Source organism: Gopherus evgoodei, chromosome 6, assembly GCF_007399415.2.
Source record: "Gopherus evgoodei ecotype Sinaloan lineage chromosome 6, rGopEvg1_v1.p, whole genome shotgun sequence".
Classification (NCBI taxonomy): domain Eukaryota; kingdom Metazoa; phylum Chordata; order Testudines; family Testudinidae; genus Gopherus; species Gopherus evgoodei.
Genome location: NC_044327.1, coordinates 121,895,765 through 121,916,772, shown reverse-complemented (window position 1 = coordinate 121,916,772; position 21,008 = coordinate 121,895,765). Strand labels below are relative to the sequence as shown.

Below are 21,008 nucleotides of genomic sequence, written 5' to 3'. Positions count from 1 at the left end.
CCTGTGGTCACAGCCCCCCGAGCCCTGTCCCTGGTAGCTCCCTCCCTGCTGTGTAATCACTTCCCAGCAGCACGTCTGGACCAGGCAAACCTGTTTGGCAGCCGACCTGCCCTGCCCGGGTGTCCCCCCACTCAGCTGGGATCTTAGCTCCCTCCGTGCTCAGCACTGCCCTTGCTGTCCCAGTGGGGGCAGGCAGTGAGCTCTCTGCTCTGGTCACAGCATTAGAGCCAGAGTGAGCCCCCTCTCTGGTGTGCAGGGAGGCAGGGAGCATCTCTCCCTCCCACTCAGCCCCAGGGGGCTGGTTACAGGTAGGCAGGTATCCTGAGCCCAGCAGCCCCTCCCCCCTGCCAGCCAGGTCATTTGCATTTTCACTGACCATTTTCATCCTAGCCAATTGGTTCCCTGGATTTGAATTCAAACCCTCGGCCGTTACAGGAGCGGGGCCTGGATCCTGTCCCATGGGGAGACAGTCACCCCCAACAGGGCCTCCCAGCCGATATCCTGGAGAACCCCAACTACCAGCCAGCCCGACCCCTCCTGGGTCTGCACAGGGTTCTGGGCCATAGGCAGGGCGAGGGGCCTCACCCCAGGGAACTTCACCCAGGTCCCACAGTCCCTCAGCATCTGGGGCTGAACCACCACAGTTCTCTCTGTCCCAGGGTCTCACCCTCGCAGGCGTGTTTCCCCACTGACCCCTGGGCAGCCCCCTATGTCTCTCTGCTCCACCATCACCAGTCCACGCTGCTGCTGCTTCTCCTGCAGCTTTTCCTCGGGCTCTTGCTTTCTCTCACGGTTCTCTCGCTCTCTCGGGCTCTGCTCCCATCCCATCCGTCTCCAATCTCCTGATGGGGAACCCAATCGTGAAGACCCTCGTCTGATTGGGGACCAGACTCCCGGGGATGCCTGGCTGATGCTCCAGCTGCTCTCAGATCCTCTTGTAGCCCCATCTGGGCCAGGAATCTGCTCCTCAGAGCGGTGCTTCTCCTTCAACTGCACAATTAACTGTGCCTTGTTGAATTTCCCCATGCGTAACCCTCTCTTTGTGCACAGGATCACAATGTCCTTCTCAAGGAGATGGTGACAGGCCATCACTTCACCGTTCCCAAGTGGCTCTGGACTCACAGGCCGGTGTGCTCTTGGCTCCCCCATGGTTTCCAGGAAGAACCCCTGGTGTGCCAGCCCTTCTCGTGATCACCACCTCTTTGCCAGAGTCGAGCTGCAGACTCCTCCGCCCCTGGGACTGCTCCTGCAATCCCCCGGGGAACCCTGCTACTGCAAAAATCCTTCTCTCTCCCAGGGTCGAGCAGCAAGCTCCTCCGCCCCTGAGACTGCTCGCTGCAGTCCTCAGGGGGACCCTGTTACTCCAACAGTCCTTCTCGCTGGTCACACACTCCCAGAGGTTAACCGTCCCTCTCTGAGCCTTCAGCACGCCTGGTCCTCATTATCCCTCCTTTGTTTTACTGCTCCCCAGTCACTTACTGCAAGCAGCGCCATTCACGGGGTGCAGTACATCCCACCGCTGCCACCAGTTGTCACGGAGTCACCGGGCGATGCTCTGGAACTGCTCCCCACCAAGCCAGTCAGGACTTTGGGGAGCCTCCTCTCCCTTGGAGCAGACTTGTTCAGGGCAAGAAGCTCACACGTCTTCACCTCCTGGGTCTCTCCTTGGAGCATTCAGCATCCTCTGCCCCTCCGTGCGCTTCCCACAGCGAGTCCACCCCAGCGGGGTCCTGGGGAAGCCACCGGGTCCTGCACCCCCACTTCACAGTCAGACGTGACTCTTAGCCAGCCAGTAAAACAGAGGTTTATTCAATGACAGGAACAGGGTGTAAAACAGAGCTTGTAGGTACAGCGAACCGGACCCCTCAGCTGGGTCCATTCTGGGGAGCAGAGAGCCAGACCCCCAGGTCTGCCCTCCACCCTTGACCCCAGCCAGCTCCAGACTAACAACCCCTCCCAGCCCCTCCTCTCTCCTCAGCCCCTTTCCCGGGCCAGGAGGTCACCTGATCCCTTTGTCTCCAATACCTTCAGCTGGCACCTTTGCAGAGGAGGGGCCCAGGCCATCAGTTGCTAAGAGACAGAGTGCCAGGCATTTAGGTGAACTGGCCCTTTGCTCTGCCAGATACTTAAGAAATGCCATGGGGACACTGAGGCACCAACACAGTATTCAGAGAAAACATGGAAATGAGGGAGTTGGGGTGCAGGAGGGTGCTCCAGGATGGGACCAAGGGGTTCAGAGAGCAGGAGGGGGGAAGGGGTATGGGAGGGGGCCAGGTTCCAGACAGCACTTACCTCAAGCAGCTCCCAGAAGCAGCGGCATGTCCCCCCTCTGGTTCCTACGCAGAGACAGGGCCAGGCAGCTCTGTGCACTGCCCCATCTGCAGGTGCTGCCGCTGCTGTTCCCAGACAATGAGAGCTGCAGGGGCAGTGCTTGGGGCAGGGGCAGCCTGCAGAGCCCCCTGGTTGCCCCTGTGCATAGGAGCCGGAGGAGAGACATGCCACTGCTTCCAGAACCCACACAGAGCGGGACAAGCCCCTGACAGAAGCACCAGAACAGGGCAAGCCCTGGACCCTGCTCCCTGCTGGGAGCTCAAGGGCCAGATTAAAACATCTAGAGGGCCGGATATGGCCCCCGGGCCGTAGTTTGCCCACCCCTGCTATAGAGGGCTCATCAGTCTGTTGGTGGCTCACTTTTGAGTATTAGGAGGGCACTGATTGACATCTCTTGAGTTTTTTACACATATTGTTGCATAATAAAATAAATCACAAATCTCTCACTTGGGTTTCTTCAGCAGCTGCTTCACTTACATGCATTTAAACATCAGTATTTCACACAGTTTATAAACCAGTACTCTTCTCGCCGATGGCTCTTCTGCACAGCTGTCTCCATATTGTGCAGGTGCAGATTAGCTCATTGGGTGCAACAATGTATCCTTTTTAGTTTTAGTCAATAGGAATAAGATGATGTAGAAAAGATACTTAAATAATTATCATTTTAGTTGCTGGATTTCATATATTGAGCAACACACATTGAACACACACTTCACCTGTAGTTTTTTTATGTTATACTCGAGAATGAACTTGTTCTGTAATTTTTCTCTGCATTATGTCAACTAAATTATAACCATAAGGAAAGGTAATTAAGAGTGGAAATTAGCAGGCTGCCGTGATATTTCTTGAAGCACGCTGCAATAACATCAAAAATGGATTAGGGAAACATCCCCTTGTCCTGAGCACTATATACACTTGGATTATAGCATCATAATTTTTATTTGGTCCCTGTAAAAGTAAAGTACCAAATTTCTTGTTTAAAAAGATGAAGATTCTGTTTTATTGTATTTTCTCTGTAATTCTTTTCTTCTCCTGTCCCTCACCTGTTTATGTTCTTACTTTCTTTCCTTTGGCAGCCTCCTTTTTTGTCTATGGATTAGAGTAGAGGCCCAGTTGAGAGAGACATAACTCGCTGTGCATCTGATCTTGACCTTGCTTCTGGAGTTGCATAATTCTCACAGTCCTTCATTGTGGCAAGAGTATGGCACAGGAGGGGGTGACTTTTGAATGCCAACATTGTACCCTCCTGGTCCTCATCCAGGTGGGCAGTGGGCCAGTCCCTTGCTGTACTTTAGAGGGTGCCAAGAAGCAGTTGCAGCAGCCAAGAATCACCAGCATCCCAGGGAAGCCGTGGTCCCTTTGGGTGCTAATTTTGAGAGACAGCCTGAACTTACTGAACTTACCTGTGGTGACAGGAGTTCCCATCAGCAGAAAAACCAGGAAGTGTGTGTGCTGCCTGCACAGCTCATTTGCCTTTTGTGTTTGCCACACCCATTAAACCAGCCCCACTTTTTTGCATGTTGAATTGAATACTCACATATGTTACAAAAGGCAGAAAGGCCAAAGGGAAGTTGTTTCTATTGCACTGTGCAGCTTCTGCTGATATTTCTACAATACCTGCTTTATACTGTGTTGAAATTTCAGCCACTGCACTTACATTGAGTAATCTGCATGCTGATTACTAAAGTGACAGTCAGACTGTCTCTCCCCGTCTAGTTTCAGTTTCCTCTTTTCTTAATTCCCTCCCTAGACAGCCGTTGCCTCTCCCAGCGAGTTGTGGTTTTGCTGATGCCGCCTGTTGTCTGTCCCCCTTGCAGAAAGATTTCACAATGCGGGAGGAGCTGCAGCAGCGCGACGTGGAGCGCTGGCTGGGGTTCATCACCTTCCTCTGCGAAGTCTTTGGCACCATGAGAAGCAACACGGGGGAGCCCTTCCGAGTCCTTGTCTGTCCCATTTATACCTGCCTCAGGGAGGTAATGCCTCATTTTCTCAGCTGTGTATGAGCTAAGCTGTTGAGTTACAATTCTGATGCTGTCCTTGGTTATTCATTCTTTCTTTTCAATTATTAACATTTGCCCCTCGTCTGTCCCTTTAAATTATTCCATTCTGGCATGGGCTTTTGGATCCTTCCGTCCCGCACAGCCCTTTGAATTAAAGCGCAGAGTCCCGAGACCCCATCCTTAAGGACACCAACTGTGCAAAATCCAGAAGGACAAAAAGTGTTAGAGTTCTGAAGGGTACATAATGGCCAACTCCAGCCACAGGGGACTAGGACACGCAGAATCATCTCAGGGAGAGCAGCCTGAGGAAACCAAAAGAGTGAGGTGGTGTTGCATTATATTAAAATAGCACCTAGCGACCCCAACTGAGAGCAGGGCTGTATCATGATAGGTGCTGTATAAACCCATGTGGTTTACCAGAAGAGACCATGCCTGCCCTGAGGAATCTACAGTCTAAATCAGGGGTGGGCAAACTACTTTTTAAGCCGGCCTATGAGCTCCGGCTGGAGAGTGGGGTCTGGGGCTTGCCCGGCTCCAGCCAGGGAGCAGGATCGGGGGCCGCACCATACGGCTCCCGGAAGTCACAGCATAGCCCCGCTCTGCCACTCCTGCTGGGGGGCAGGGTCAGGGGCTGCTCCATGCGGCTTCCAGAAGCCATGGCATGGCCTGCTCCGGCTCCTATGCACTCCAATGGCCCCCTCTAGCGCTGCAATGGGAGCTGCAGGGGCAGTGCCTGCGGACAGGGCAGCATGCAGAGCCACCTGGCCACGCCTCCACGTAGGAGCCAGAGAAGGGACATGCTGCTTCTTCCGGGAGCCACTTGAGGTAAGCACCGCTGAGAGCCTGCACCCCTGATCCTCTCCCCAGATCCCAACCCCTTGTCCCAGCCCAGATCCCCCTCCCACCCTCCAAACTCCTCGGTCCCAGCTCAGAGCAACTTCCTACATCCCAAACTCCTCAGTCCCACCCCAGAACCCACACTGCCAACCAGAACCCGCACTGCCTCCCGCACTCCAACCCCAATTTTGTGAGCATTCATGGCCCGCCATACAATTTCTATTCCCAGATGTGGCCCTCAGGCCAAAAAGTTTGCCCATCCCTGGTCTAAATAGTCAAGGCAGACAAAAGATGGGAGGGAAAACAGGCACAAATAAATGAAGAGACATACTCGAGGTCACACAGCAGGTTTGTGGTAGTGATAAGATCAGAACCCAGATCTCTTAGGCCAATGCACTATCCGCTAGACAACACTGCCTTCCATCATTTAAATGAGATGGGGAGATAGATAGAAAGCATGGTGAGACATCGACCTTTAATGACTTTGGCAGACGCCTCAGATTTGCAAATACAAAAATAAGCTAAAGTGTTAAAATATTATCTAAGTGTTGAAGAGAACTTTTCTCCAGCCAATTTAAAAGCTTTTATATCTTCTACTGCTTGTAGAAGATATTCTTAGAAAAAGTGATCTGTGGCCTAAGATAAATTCTGCTCTTGAAACAAACACAACAGCAAAAAAAGGGAAGTGCTAAGAGTAATTATTTTGTACTTACATAGCAACTTTCGTCTGTGTGTGCCAGGGGATGTTGTAAACATTAAGCTCATAACAACACCACTGTGAGTGGAAAGATGAGTAAACTGAGGCACAGAGAAATTAAGTGAGTCATTATTATAAGCTAAGAGAACCCAGAAGCCCTATCTGCCTAGCAACCCCAACCGAGATTACTGTCTAGTGTGTGTCACAATGTTGTCTAGTGGGTGTCACAAGTGTGACACATTGGGGAATGTGTGCTGAACATCCCCCTCTATGCTGATGCAGAAAGGATATGAATTGCTACAGGCCTCAGCTGGGCAGCATTACCCATCATGCTTTTAGCTCTGAAGGTCCCTGGTTCAATTCCCAGTGTGTCGGTATCATGATAGGTACTGGGAATTGAACCAGGGACCTTCAGAGCAAAAAGCATGATGGGTAATGCTGCCCAGCTGAGGCCTGTACCAATTCATATCCTCTCTGCATCAGCACAGAGGGGGATGTTTAGCACACACTCCCCAGTGTGTCACAAGTGATGCACACTAGACAATATTATGACACACACAAGACAACTTTCCCCCATGTGATGTTAATCATAGTAATGTAGGGATGGAAAGGATCTTGAGAGGCCACCTAGGCCAGCCCCTTGAGCTGAGGCGGGACCAAGTCAAACTAGAGCATCCCTGATAGGTGTTTGTCTGACCTGTTCTTAAAAACCTCCAGTGGATGGGAGTTCCACAAGCTCCCTTGATAACCTACTCCATTACTTAGCTGTCCTTATAGTTGAAAAGTTTTTTCATGATATCTAACCTAAATCTCCCATACTGCAGATTAAGCCCATTACTTCTTATCCTAGCTTCAATGGATACGGAGAACAATTTACAGTCGCTTTTATACCATCCTTAACATATTTGAAGGCTGTTACCAAGTCCCCTCTCAGTTTTTTTCTCTGAAGGTTAAACTTGCCCAGTATATTTAACCTTTCCTCATAGGTTAGGGTTTCTAAACCGTTTATCATTTTTATGGCTTTCGTCTGGACTCTTTCCAGTTTGTCCACATCTTTCCTAAAGGATGGCACCCGAAACTGGACACTGTACTCCAGCTGAGGCTCCAGTGCCGAATAGAACAGGACAGTTACCTTCCATGTCTTACATATATATGCCTGTTAATATACCCCAGAATGATATTAGCCTTTTTTGCAACTGCGTCACATTGTTGACTCATTCAATTTGTGATCCACTGTAACCCCCAGATACTTTTCAGCTGTTCTGCTGCCTAGCCCAGTGGCGGGCAAACTTTTTGGTCTGACAGCCACATTGGGTTTCCAAAATTGTATGGAGGGCTGGTTAGGGGAGGCTGTACCAGGCATGGCCCAGCCCCCACCCCCTATCTGACCCCCCCCTTGCTTCTCACCCCCTGACAACCCCCCTGGGACTCCTGCCCCATCCAACCACTCCATTCTCTGTCCCCTGATTGCCCCCCGGGATCCCTGCCCCATCCACCCCTCCCTGTCCCCTGACTGCCCCCAGACCACCTGCCCCGACTGCCCCCCACTGCCCCATCCAACCCCTCCTCTCATTCCTGACTACCCCCCAGGATTCCTGCCCCATCCAACCACCCTTCTCCCTGACTTCCCCCGGAACCCCTGCCCTGACTGCCCTCCGTCAGCCCATCCAATCCCCCCTCTCCTTCCTGACTGCCCCCTGGGGACCCCTGCCCCCATTCAACTCCCTGTTCCCTGCCCTCTGACTGCCCCGACCCCTATCCACACAACCCCCCTGACCACCACCCCAAACTCCTCTGCCCTCTATCCAACCTCCCCTGCTCCCTGCCCCCTTACCGCACTGCCTGGAGCACTGGTGGCTGGCAGCGCTACTGCTACGCCACCCTGAGCACCAGGACAGGCAGTGGCGCCGCCCGGCTGGAGCCAGCCACACCACCGCACAGCGTAGAGACGGTGGTGTAGTGAGCTGAGGCTGTGAAGGAGGGAGGACAGCAGGGGAGGGGCTGTGAGCTAGCCTCCCAGGCCAGGACCTCAGGGGATGGGCAGGAGGGTCTCGCAGGCCGGATGTGGTCCATGGGCCATAGTTTGCCCACCTCTGGCCTAGCCATTTATTCCCTATTTTGTACTTATCCATTTGATTTTTCCTTCCTAAATGTAGCACTTTGCATTTGTCTTTATTAAATTTCAACTTACTGATTTAAGACCGATTCTCCAATTTGTTGAGGTCGTTTTGAATTCTAATCTTGCCCTCCAGAGTGCTTACAACCCCTCCAGCTTGGTGTCATCCGCAAATTTTATGAGCATACTCTCCACGGTATTATCCAAGTCACTAATAAATAATATTGACTAGTACTGGACCCAGGACAGATCCCTGTGGGACCCTATTAGGTACTTCCTCCCAGTTTGCTTATGAGAATGTCTTGTGGGGCAGTGTGAAAAGGCATACTACAAATCAAGATAAATCACATCTACTGCTTCTCCCCTATCCACTAGGCTGGTAACCCTGTCAAAGAGGGAAATCAGATTGGTTGGGCATGATTTGTTCTTGACAAATCCTGCTGGCTATTGATTATAACCCTGTTATCCTCTAGATGGTTACAAATGGATTGTTTAATAATATGTTCTAGTGTGTTGTCAGTGTGACAGTTCAGGGCAACTGCCCCTGGATTCCACCTCCGTGGTCCCTCGAGGACTCTCAGTCCCACTCTCAGGCTTCCAGCTCCTCAACTGTCACCTCTCTTAGAGTGGAGACCCAGTGTCTCTTCCTCCTGAATGGGGGGTTTCCAGGCTGTCCAGTTCTCTGCTGGCACTGTGACATCCCCAGCAAGCCAGTCTGCCTAAACAGACCAATGTCTGCACTTTGCTTTCTCTTCGAAGGCTATGAACAACTGTGGTTTCCCGCAGTCACAAGTTATTGCACAGCCCTTTCTAAGCAAGCACATTTATTCTTAAGGTGAAAGCATTATAGAAAAAAACATTAAAACAATAAAAGTTCCTCTACACATGCTTACCAGAGGTCACCCATCAATCTTATGGGGCCTCAGTAGACCAAAGTCCTTCCAACCCTTCCCATGAAGGATTGGGTGCCCCCTTGGACAGTATGTTCTGTCTGCTTGCTGGATCAGAAAGCAGGGCCTGAGACAGTTTAAGCTCAGGCTGTTTAGCCAAAAGTCCTGTCTTTGTCTGTTGGTCTCTGGAGAATCCAGTTTGAACCCATAAATCCAAGCCTCTGCTGGTCATTGTACCTCACTGAAGGGGTTACAATCTGGCAGAATTTTGCCCAATCATCCCCCCACTCTTCTTAATTCCTGAAGGAGCTGTGGTCACCCTCCCCTCTGGAATTACAATCTGTGGCCAAATAATACGTAAATGTAATACTGTAAGCTCTCCCAAAGATATTGCAAGAAATTACCAATCTGTCATCCCAATGAGTATGTGGGGGTTTTGTATGAAACCCAGTGTGAATTAAAATTCATTTGGATAACAGAAAATTAATTCAGAATACTGGTGATTCACTATCAGCAAGGATACTTTAAAATCTCTAAATAAATGTAAATAAAGAGCCAAGTTATGCTGCGATTGTCTTTTCCCTTCTTCGTTCCTGAGCAAAGTGTTTTCATTCATTAGTTATCAGGATTGGCAGTGGCGGTGACAACTCTGCTGTTTTCAAACCCTAAAATGGTGGATCTCGGGCTGATCCTTGGAGGGAGGTTGTGACCTGATGGTGCAGGTGCTCTGTTTCATGGTATCTAGGCATAACCAGCTTTGGGATTTTTTTAATACCCTTAGCTAATCTTATCTCGCAGGATGGACTCATGAGAAGGCTTCAGCCAGTCAGCGTTTGTGATAGGTGGCAACTCTAAATGGATCACCAAACCCAAGCTGGATACTGGGAACCCCTGGAGTTATGCAAGCTGTAACAGTCCTCCATGCACAGCAGCCCCGTAGCGCAGTTGCTATGGCCCCTGCTCATGTTCAGCCCAGCTCTCAGGCTGCTCGGTAGCAGTTGCAGATGGAACTCCACAGGGGGGATAGTAACGTTGGAAGCTGGCTGGAGGGAGATCTGCTTGGTCAGCAGGGTACAAGGCTTGGAAGAGCATCTTGTCCCCTCCCCAACCTCCAGGACCTGTCAGGTCCAACCCTGGGAGATACCCATAGAAGTGCATTTGTGGATTTCCAGGGGAGGCGATGCAGGCACCATTCCTTCCTGCAGGGACATTCTGCCCTTGGCAGGTCTCTTTAAGACAAAGCCAGATCAGGGTGGTTCAGGCAATGAAAGGCAGGCCTAGGTGGCTCTGACAGCACTCTCCTTGCTTGTGTTACCCATCACAGCTTGAATTCTTACAAGCGGCAGGATTGTTTAAATCTCCTTTGCTTTTTGTGCTTTTCACATATTGCCTTTCACTCAGCTTAGACAGCAAAACTAGCCTGATCTTTCACTCTCCCTGTCTGTGCAAGATTGTTCCCAGTAGTGTATTTTCTAGGGCCCAGTCCAGTCTTGAATGTCCCAAGAACATGGGAATTACACCACTTCCTTGGGAGACATTTTCGCAGCCTAATAGATCTCCCTGATATTCATCCTAAATTTTCCTTTGTGTAACTTTATCCCATCACTCTTGTTTATACCCCCTTGGAGAGCCTGGGGAGGTTGTTTTTTCATTTTGTCTTGTCTCCTTCCCCTGAAGAATGAGGGATGGCCATAGCTGGAGATGAGACATTGGACGGGGACCACCAGGGCACTGAGTTGGCATGAGCAGCTTCTCTCTCAGGTGCTTGGCTGGCTGATTCTTGCTCCCATGCTCGGCAGAATCCCACATGTAGGGTCGGAAAGGAATTTCACCCAGTCAGATCAGCAGTGACCTTGGGGGTTTATCACCTTCCTCTGCACCATGTGGGTGTGGGTCACTTGCCAGGATTATCTGGGTATATCTCACTTAATTGTTTCCCTGCCATGGCGGGGACCTTGGACACTGGTGCACCTCAGTCCCTCTTCTGTCTGTGGCACATGCTCGTCTCCTGAGGGGTGTAATACTTCGATCTAATTTTGTTTTTTGGGTTTGGAGTGCAGGCTCAGGTGGTTTTGGTGGCCTGTGCTATACAGCAGATCAGTCCAGATGATCTGGTGGTCCCTACTGGCTTTAAACTCTGTGATTCTCCCTCCTGTTTGATGACACCCTTCAAACACTTGTGCTTGCTTTTTCTCCTGCCTCCCATTCACCCAGTTCTTTTACTCTGTAGTCCTTTATAAAAAATCATTATAAGAGACAAGCTAAGATCTCTGTCTCTCAGTCCTTTCAGCAATTCCTGCATCTTAGCCTCTCTCCCCCTCCCCCTTTTCCTTTATAGCTTTGGCAGACTCAGCCAAAGGTCACCAAGGGAGTGAACAAGAGGAAGGGGAATGTTTCTGATGGCTGTGGCAGGAATGTCTCTTCCCTTCCCCCAGGGAGGCTCCCTCTCCATAGCTCCCTTCCTTTCCTCCCCCAGTAAAAGCATATTAACACCTTCCATAATGGCCTATGCTTATGCTAGGCAGGACAGAATGGGGAGTGGATATGGTCAAGGGGCAGTGAAGACATTGGAACGGGTTGGGCCAGCCTGAAAGAATTCCTGCTGCTGGCTAATGAGGAGGATGACGACAACTCAGAAGTCACCAAAGCAGCCTCTCTCAACAAGAGAAAAATGGACTTCTACAGCAGTGAGTAAGCCTCACTTTTTTGCTGTATGTCAGCTCAGTTTGTGTTGTTTGGATTCAAGAGGAAAGCTGACCTTGGGAAAGGAAAAGTGAGGTACAGCTGTATATGCTAGGGGCTGGAAGTATTATGTGTTGTAATGAATAACACATACCTAGTTATTGCAGCTGATCATTATTATTTATTGTTGTTAAAAGAAATCTGTTACACAACCTGGGGAATTTGCACAGTGCTTTACAAACCGAGATGAAAACACATTCACCACTTGGAAGAACTAGCGGTTAAAGTTGGACAAGGCAAATGTGAGAAAAGACCTTGGTGGACAAAGTTGAGGGCTGGACTGGTAAGAGGTTTATTGACAAGGAGAAGGTGGAAAGGATTGTTTGCAGAAGTGGGTTTTAAGGAGGGAATTGAAAGAGAGAAGAGGGCAGATAAGAACAGGAGGATAGAGGACTGTTGTAACTGTCAAAGCTAAGGAGCTTGCTGGCTTAGTTTACAGGCACCAGGCAAAATTATAATGAAGCATAAAAGTTCAAAATATAAATAAATGAAAATCTTTTCTTCCCATCCATGCCCCTGGACTGGAGGGTATGTGTGTGTTCTGAAGGGGGGAGCAGCCTGAGTGTGTGTGGAACAGGACATTGTTCCTTGGGAAAGGTTTTCTCTACAGGCCATCTTACATTTCAGTCTGAACACAATCAGGTTTGGCCTCATTCTTGTCTCTCCTGGCAAGGATTTCCATCGCTGGGTCTCTTCATTCAGATCTGCTGTACGCACGGATATTGAGATCTTCCAGGACCATTATTCTTGGAGACTTTGCCTTGGTGGAAACTCTGTTAGTTCTTTCAGGAATTTGACTGGGGCCTTGGAAGCTCTTATGGCTGGAGATCTCAATAGCAGAAGTGTTCCATAGTTTCTTCCATCGCTCACTTCACATACACTCAGATCTCTCCCTGTTTTCATGGTGCATTTCTAGTCCAGTGAAATTAAAATGGCCACCCCACTGCCCTTGCATGCTGTAAGGCGGTTGCATGGTAGGTGTTGTGTGGGGACAAACTGGACCATAAGCAGGTTTTGATGATTTGTGTACAGTTGGAAGTCTCTTCTGTGAACAGCTCAAGCGTGATGCTCATTGTGCTAAGGGCTGACCTAGTATTTGTCAGGAAGAGTTGGAAGCTTGAGCTGTGGCTTTTTACTGATGCAGTTTGGATGGCTGTTGAGGGGCACTGGAGGCCAGTAGGGTATGCTGCAGTTGCCAAAAGCTAGTTGTTGATCTCCCCGAATTTTTCTTCCTAAGGTGGAATCCACTTGACGGTGATGGCTTTGAATGTATTCGCATCTCCTCGCCTCCAGGGAGGTGTTTATGTGAGGGCTTGGAGGGCTGGGTAATATATTCTCTGTTGTTCCCTGTGTGCAGGGCTGGTCCACCCATGTAGGTAGTGCCACTGGAAGGCTGCTCAAAATTGTGCCAGATGCAGCTGATGGCCCTGAACTCTATCCCTCTGTACAACAGCATTGCTCAGAAAGCTCAACGATTAGGCCTTACGAGAGAACTCTGGGGCCCTGGTACATCATGTGTACTGGGGCCCCACGCCCTTCCATTTCACCCCAGTTACAGATGTTTTGTGGACTCCCCTGAGCTTGGAGCCTGGTACAATTGTCCCCCTTTCATCCGCCTAATTTAAAGTAACTGTAATTCACAAGGCTGCAACAAATGATCTTTCTCTCACATACACAGTTTCCAGAGTACCATGGTGGGGGCATATCCTGACTCCCCCTCTCATCCTTCCCAGGATAACTGAGGTTAGTATTCTAATTTCTGGTCTTGCACCAACGAAGAGACAGTAATGTGATTGAACTCTTAGGGTCAGATTCAGCCCTGGCATAAGCAAATGCAACTCAATTGGCCTTAAATGTCCACTTTTCTAAATTCTGCTGCCTGCCTCTTTCTGTTTCCTATTAAAAAAAACAACTTTTAAAACAGGAGCACATCCAAAGGGTGTGCTACAAGAAGCACCACCGTGTTTCTGTTCCTTTGTGGCTATGGAACTCTTTCAGAATGATCATAAAAATAGGAACAATGGAAACAGATGGGATGAGAGGCAGGGAGACTGATGACCAGCAAAGGGGAATTATTGTAGCTTATATTCCAGTAGCACCTAGAGGCCCCAACCAATATTGGGATTCCATTGTGCTAGGCCCTGTACAAACACACAGTAAGACCTCAAGTCCTGCCCCAAAGAGCTGACATTTTAAATAGGCAAGACAGCTGATGGGGACAAAAGGAAAGAGGTGAAAGGATTTGCTGAAGATGCACAGCAGCACAGTGGCTGAGCCAAGTTAGACTCAATGTCTCCTGAGCCCAGCACCCAGGCCAGGGGACCATGCTGCCTCCCACATGGAAGAATTTCCACATGAGGGGTATAGATTAGTTACTCCTGAAGCTGGGTGGTCAGGAGGGAACTCAAGTAGTTCCCCTCACTTACATCTACGTTTTTCTTTTAACTCCAGCAACCATATTGAATCCAGCTCTCACTTGCCTGGTTGAAACAGGAGAAGGGCGACGACAGCACACCTGTGGAAAATGCAGAGTAAAAGCCCCAAAGAGATGCTGTGTAATGACGTCAGCAGAGACTTGTGGGTGCTCAGCAGCTCTCAGGATCAGGTTCATGCAGTTTTTCCCAGAGTTTCAGTAGAGCAGGAATCAGTAGTTTACGCCAGTTTTGTCCTTTTGTATTAGTGGCTGGGGAGCAGGGAGACAGGATTTGTGCAGGAAGCGCAGCTCTCCATAAATTTACCATGTTATTTTGTATGTAGACCTGCTAATAAACAGACTAGAAAACGATTGCTTCACAATCATGGTGGCAATCCTGAGTTTCAGGATGGGAGATGCTCAGCAGCTCCTTGAAGTAGGAAGAGAGGAGAGACAGTGCTGTGGTTAAGACATAGGGCTGGGATCCAGGAGATCTGTGTTTAGACAATGGACCAATCACTTAGCCTGCCTGTGCTTTTTTCCCCACCTGTAACGTGGATAATAGTATTTCCTGTCTGCTCCCCATCATCTGTCGTGTCTATTTAGACTGTAAGCCCTTTAAGGCAGGGACTGTTTCATGCCATGTGCTGAGTATAATCGGATCTCAGTTGGGGCCTCTTGGTGCTTCAGTAATATAAATAATAATGTCCTTCTGTCAACTGTCACAGCTTGAATCTGTCTTGGGTTCAGTTTGAGGCAGCAGATTTTCATGGGGTCCTTCCTGCCCTGAGAGACTGCACAGAACTGTATGTTTTGGGCATATCTGGTGGTGGAGCAGCCTGTTTTGTCTCACCATATCACCTAACGGTTGTACATAGGCATTAAAGAAGGGCAATGTCAGGATTGAGTCCTGTGAGACTCCACAGGACAAAGCTTTAAGTGAACCTGGGCATCTGCCCACGGTTCACTGGGAACTGATGGAATGGAAAGATGGTAGCCAGCCCAGAGTCACTCCATCAAGAGCTGCAGATGGATTAGCAGTATTGAATGGTTGAGTATCACTGCCTTCTCTCTGTCCTCAAGGAGGATGTCCAAATGCAGCCAGGGTTGCTTCTGTGCTATGATTTATCCTGAAGCCAGACTCAGAGCTTGAAGGAAATTGGCAGAGGCTACGTGCCATTGGAATCTCTTTGCTGCCTTTCTAAAAGGCTTGCATGGGAGTGGGAGGTTTGAGATCACCTGGGGGGTTAATGTTGCATGCTTTGAGCATTTTTTCAATTAAATAACTCTGCTGTGATTGTCCAAAACTCTGCCTCTGAGTGGACATTAATGACCCCCAGTTGATCGGCATACAAGGATTTACACAACACCATTATTGATGAATAATCATCCAATGATTATGGAGAGAGCAGATCTCACAGCCAATCAGAGAGTGGGAGATTTGCATATTTGCAATTGTGAATCATCCCTGTAGTCTGGTTGGCAGAGACCATTCCATTTCAGTCTCATTTAAAGTACTGGCATTAACCCATTCCTTCACTGCCTATGGTACAGGCTGTTAAGTATGAGCCTCAGGGCAGGGGTGAAAGTAATTTACAGGACTTACCAGAACTGCTGGAGTCCTGAGGGGGCGTGGCCTCATCTTGAAGAGGTGTGGCCTCATCCGGAAGAGGCATGGCATCTCAAGATTTAAAGGCCCTGGGGAACCAGCTGTGGCTGGGAGACCCAGAGCCTTTAAATCAACCAGGGGTTCCCAGCTGAAAAGGTGGCTAGGAGCCCCCCTGGGGCTCAGGGGCAAATTAAATGGCCCGGGGCTCTGGCTGCCAGGGGGAGCCCCAAGCTTTGCAGGGCTGGGGCCGGGATTTAAAGGGCTCAGAGCTCCTGCCGCTGAAGGAAACCCGGAGCCCTTTAAATTCTGGCCCCAGCCCGGCCGCCAGAGCCGTGGCCGGGATTCAAAGAGCTCTGGGTGCCTGCAGCCGTAGGGAGCTCTGAATCCTTTAAATCCCAGCCCCAGCCCTGCCGTCGGAGCTGTGGCCGGGATTTAAAGGACTCTGGGCTGCCTGCAGCCGCGGGGAGCTCTGAGCCCTTTAAATCTCAGCCACGGACGGGATTCAAAGGGCTCTGGGCTGCCCGCAGCGGCGAGGAGCTCTGAGCCCTTTAAATCTCAGCCATGACCAGGATTTAAAGGGCTCTGGGCTGCCTGCAGCTGCGGGCAGCCCAGATCCCTTTCAGTCCCCGCCATGGAAGCCGATGCGGTCCGGCACAGTGTACTGGCTCTTGCTGGTATGCCGGACTGGACCAGATCGGCTTACTTTCACCTCTGCCTCAAGGTGATGGGTATAGAGGATAATATTCCTTGTCTAATTGCCTTTCCCCTGTGCCTGAGTCTGTGGTGTCATTTGAACATAAGAACGGCTATACTGGATCAGACCAAAGGTCCATCTAGCCCAATATCCTGTCTTCCAACAGTGGCCAATGCCAGGTGCCCCAGAGGAGTGAACAGAACAGATAATCATCAAGTGATCCATCCCGTCGCCCATTCCCAGCTTCTGGCAAACAGAAACTAGGGACACCATCCCTGCCCATCCTGGCTAATAGCCATTGATGGATCTATCCTCCATGACCTTATCTAGTTCTTTTTTGTAGACTTCATCGTTTTCCCTCCCTCCTCTTAGTTACTGTTATCTTCTGGGGCCACACTGTGTAATTTAGGAAAATATTCTAACTCGGTAATTAATGTCTAAAAGTCAAGAGGACACCGTCTTTTCACTGTCTTCCTTAGAGGACAACTGCAGCTTTTAAAGGGTTGGGTTGTCCTTGGTTTTTTTTTTGTTTTTTTTTTAATCTTTCACATTTTAAAAAAATCAACCCTTTGAGACTAATGAGGGTCTTTGACAGTATAAGAAGATGATAGGATTCTAAGCTTTTTCTTCTAGTAATAGAATGAGACAGAATTTGCCTCTGTATATTGTAGCATTAAAGATTTGAGTGGAGTGTGACTTTTACTTCACACTGCTTTTACACCAGTTATTCCATACAGTTCAGTGGAGATACACCTCAGAGTATTGAGATCAAATCAGGTCCTTTCTCAGGAAGAAAATGATTAATATGCAGGGAAGAAAAATCAGACACCTTCATCCAAAGGAGGAGGAAATAGATATTTGCAATTAAGCCTCTATAGAGTAGCTTGTGTCTGAAAACAAGCAATGTCTCCCTTCCAGTGCTATTCCTGGTATCCCAGTCTGTTTTACAAAAATTAGTGTTTTGTCCCAGTTCCTCCAAATCCATGTGGCATTTGGCATCCTAACAAAGCTTCTGGGCAGTGAAACTGATAGCAGGCTGGCTGGCTGTTTATGCACCTCAAGGTCTGCTCTCCCACCAGGACTGTCACCACCCTGTTTCCTGCCCTCTGCGTGAGACCTGGAGCCAGCCAGCCTCAGCAGGTCACTTCTGCATTGCTCCAAGTGATGAGCAAGGCAGCAGGCACCTCTGCTGCATTTCTACCATATGCACATTGCTACTGACCCAGCCTCGTTGGCATCCTGGCTTCTCCTCATCTCACCTGCACCAGGGGTGAGCACCAGATTGTGGCAGGAGGTGTGGAGACAACAGCGAGGCTGTTTTTAGAGGGAAAAGGAGACAAAGGAATGAATGAGAGAGAGAGAGAGAGAGTAGTTAAGGAGCATTATACTCCCTGTGTGTGAGTGTGGGGGGGTAGGGGCAGTGAGCGCTCCAAAGAGAAATGGCAGAAAGGAAGCAGATTGAGGGCTGGGGGAGGCAGAGAGGTGGAACAAGAAGAGAAGGGTGTGAGGGAAAGGAAAAGGAGAAGACAAAAGCACAGAAGATAAGAGAACAGAGAAGGAAGAGGAGGAGAATGTAAAATCTAGAAAAGGAGAAAGACCGTAGGACTGGAGCAGGAGAGATTCACAGATACAGCCAAGCTGGGCCTGTGGATAGAGTGAGCCTGGGAAAAAAGACTAAAGAGGGTGACAAGGGAGGGGTAAAGGCCCTGATCTTTATTTGGTGTGTGGGGAAAGAGAAAAGAGGTGGCTTGGCTGACAAGTGGGGAGTGAACTACCTTAACTCCTTTCCACCCATCCCTCCCCGGCCAAACCTTCCTTTGCTCACCTCCTTGTCCCCGCTTCCCTCGGCCCAATTTCTAAAACTCTCCCCACCCCAGCAGCATGTGTCCTGGCTTTCCCCTTTGACCATCTGCTCACCCTGTCTCAGAGCTGTGGGAGATTTTCTTCCCCACGGCATGACTGCCACAGCCCAACTCCTAGCAGGGATGTCTTCAAACTTCAGTGTTTTACATGCCAATTTCTGTTAACAGTGAAGGTCCCTTGAGACTTCTCCCTGTCTCCCTGACATAGCAGTGTATTGTAACAGACGTTTGTAAGAAGCACGGAAAGGCTGTGGGGAAGAGTCAGGGAAGGGGCATCAGATATTCCAGCCAGGCAGCTTAAGAGACAGTAATTGTTGTCGCTCTGCTTCCACTGCATACACTTTTATTATATGACTGTGCCCTTCCAGAGCCTAATTTTTAGCATTTAGTATTGATAATAATTTATGGAGATTTGGTAACCAAGAAATCCCAGTGCCACAATTCATCATTGTAAATGGCTCCTAGCTGCGGTGCTTTAGAGTTTCACAGGGAGACTTCTTTAGCACTTTGGAGGCATATTCAGTACATAAAAGAATCTTTCCAATTCAAAAACCTTCCTCCTCTTCTACCTGTTTGTCCTGGAGCTGTGCATTACTCTGACACTGGCAGGTTCCAGGAGCTCAAAACATCTGTTCCTAACTTGAGATCACATCCTCTGCTGCCTTGGTTAGTGGTCATTATGGCTTCAGACAGGCAGGATGAAGTCTGCATCTCTTTCTGTCTGTCTGTCTGTCTCTCTCTCTCTAACACACACACACAGTCTCTCTCTCTCTCTCTCTCTCTCTCTCTGGGCTGGGGGACTCCAAAAAGCTATCATAATTTGTTCTGCAGCCTCAGGGATAATCAGAGTTCAGTGATGAGTTGCACTGCTCTGCAGACCTGCTGCTGCTAGTGGGGGAGATCGGGGCAGTTCCTGTGACGACACAATAGCATGGTCCCCCAAAGGCAGTGATTCCCAGTGGTCCTTTGTTTTGCTAAGGGAAAGGAATGTCTCAGAAGCACTAAGCCCCATAACCACTGTACTTCTCTTCGCTCACAGCCTTAGCACCGAGTCCAACATCCCATTAGAGGAATTGGGTTTTATCCTGTTCCCGACTGAAATTAATGGCAGTTTGTCACTGGCTTCAGTGGGAGCAAGGAGCAGGCTCCTTGATCTTCTGATGCCTTGGCAGGGAGAGCACTAACATTTCCAAACCGATCCAGAATTGGTACAGACTGTGGAACTCTTCAAACTGGATTTGCTGGTAGGGTGTTTTCTGGTTACTCATCCCCTGCATCCTGGTTTGCACTGTGCAATTTGCCCCACTTGCCTGTTTTCATCACCCCTTGTCTTGTGACAATAAAAGCTGGAGTTGTAACAATTCAGTAGAGTACCTGATCCTCCCATGTGCGCCGCTGCGCACCTGGCTCTTAGAAATCAGGGCACAGGCGTACGACCCTATAAAGTCATGGGTTTGGCTACACAGCACCTGGGAGGGAGCTTCCTGGCCTGGGCCCCACAGACTTGTGTTAGAAGGGCTTGCACTAGTGCACTAAAAAGAGCTGCAGGCATGTTGTTGTGACATGGAGACTTGAGTCCTGCTAACACAAGTCTGTGGACCAGGACTGGAAGGCTCAGTCCCAGCCACGGCATAGACATATTCTTAGTGGCTTTTGCTAGCGCTGCTGAGCACACGGGAGCTTCAGCCTGTCGGGGAACCAGAAGAAATATCACTGACTTCAGTCAATTTGACCTCCACAGTATAAATAATTTTGAAACATGCTGAAATGTTCATGGTTGTCTGGATGGGTGCAAAATTGTGTGCCCAGTTTGAATGACAAGTTCATGGAGATGAAAAATGTATCTTTCTATGTATGTTTTTACATCAGACCCATTATATGTTGTTAGAAACTTTGTGGCAAATGTTGATTTTTTTTCTTTTGCATGAAGTATTTTACACATCTCTAGTAATTAGCACTGTGCCTTCAGGAATAATGTTAATAAGGATGCAGTGTAGTTTACGCCTCTGGACTTAAAATGTTCCTGCTCTGTTTGACAGGAAGAATGGAATTAACAATACGTTTAAATGTTCATATATCCTTACTTCCACATTTTGTCTAGGAATAAGAACATGGGACTGTGTGTCAGGGTCCGTAGATTCTGTTCATGGTGCTAGTGTCTCGGCTAGCACTGAGCAAGACATTTAACTGTTTTGTGCCTCAGTTTACGTCTGTAACATGGAAATAACAATACTTCCCTATCCTCCTAGGGATGCAGTAAAACTTCAGCTGCATTTGTAAGTCACTTGAGATTCCTTTGATGAAAGGTAACACCTCTAGTGTGGACATGCGTTCAGTTTTTGAAAGAAATCCGTTGTCTTCTCCCAAAGTGGATGGTAAAAACACTGGCACGGACTCAAGGCTGCTTGTGCTCTGGGAGCATCTACTGGCACAGATGGCAGTTTGTCATCTCCACATGCCAGGCACATATCTGGTTTTGCTTCTTTGCCGCACACAAAAATGTCAGTGTAAAGTCTCTTTTCCTGGACTACTTTGTAAAAGAAATTGTGGACCATTTGAGTGCAAAGATTAATGAATTCTAGGAAAAATGCATTACAGCTCCCATGAAATCACTCTAACCATGCAGCACACATTATTTCCAGGAAGCGAGCCTATAAAGTTTATTTGCATTTGTTCATGAAAACATGTAACCCCCTGGGACCCTCCAGACATGCCAGCTTTCCCAAACAGATTGGCATATGCTTTATCTGTCACAGGAATACAGAAATTTGGAAGCAGGAGCCCTCCCTTCCAGAGAACTAAATGAGTGTTCTTGGA

General features: G+C 49.0%; 1 protein-coding gene across 12 annotated transcripts in view; it reads left to right on the top strand.

Moving 5' to 3' along the window:
* CTIF (cap binding complex dependent translation initiation factor) overlaps positions 1–21,008 on the top strand; it is a 357,428-nt gene that overhangs the window by 316,615 nt on the left and 19,805 nt on the right. For 11 of the 12 annotated variants that reach the window (XR_004000880.1, XR_004000881.1, XR_004000884.1 and 8 more), the window contains one exon: positions 4,149–4,304. The exons of the other annotated variant lie outside the window; for it this stretch is intronic. Coding sequence is in view for 6 of the 11 variants with exons in the window: in XM_030566175.1 (XP_030422035.1) it covers positions 4,149–4,304 (156 nt within the window). In the remaining 5 variants the exon portion in view is untranslated. The remainder of the gene's footprint in view (positions 1–4,148; positions 4,305–21,008) is intronic. 12 annotated transcript variants of the gene reach the window in all.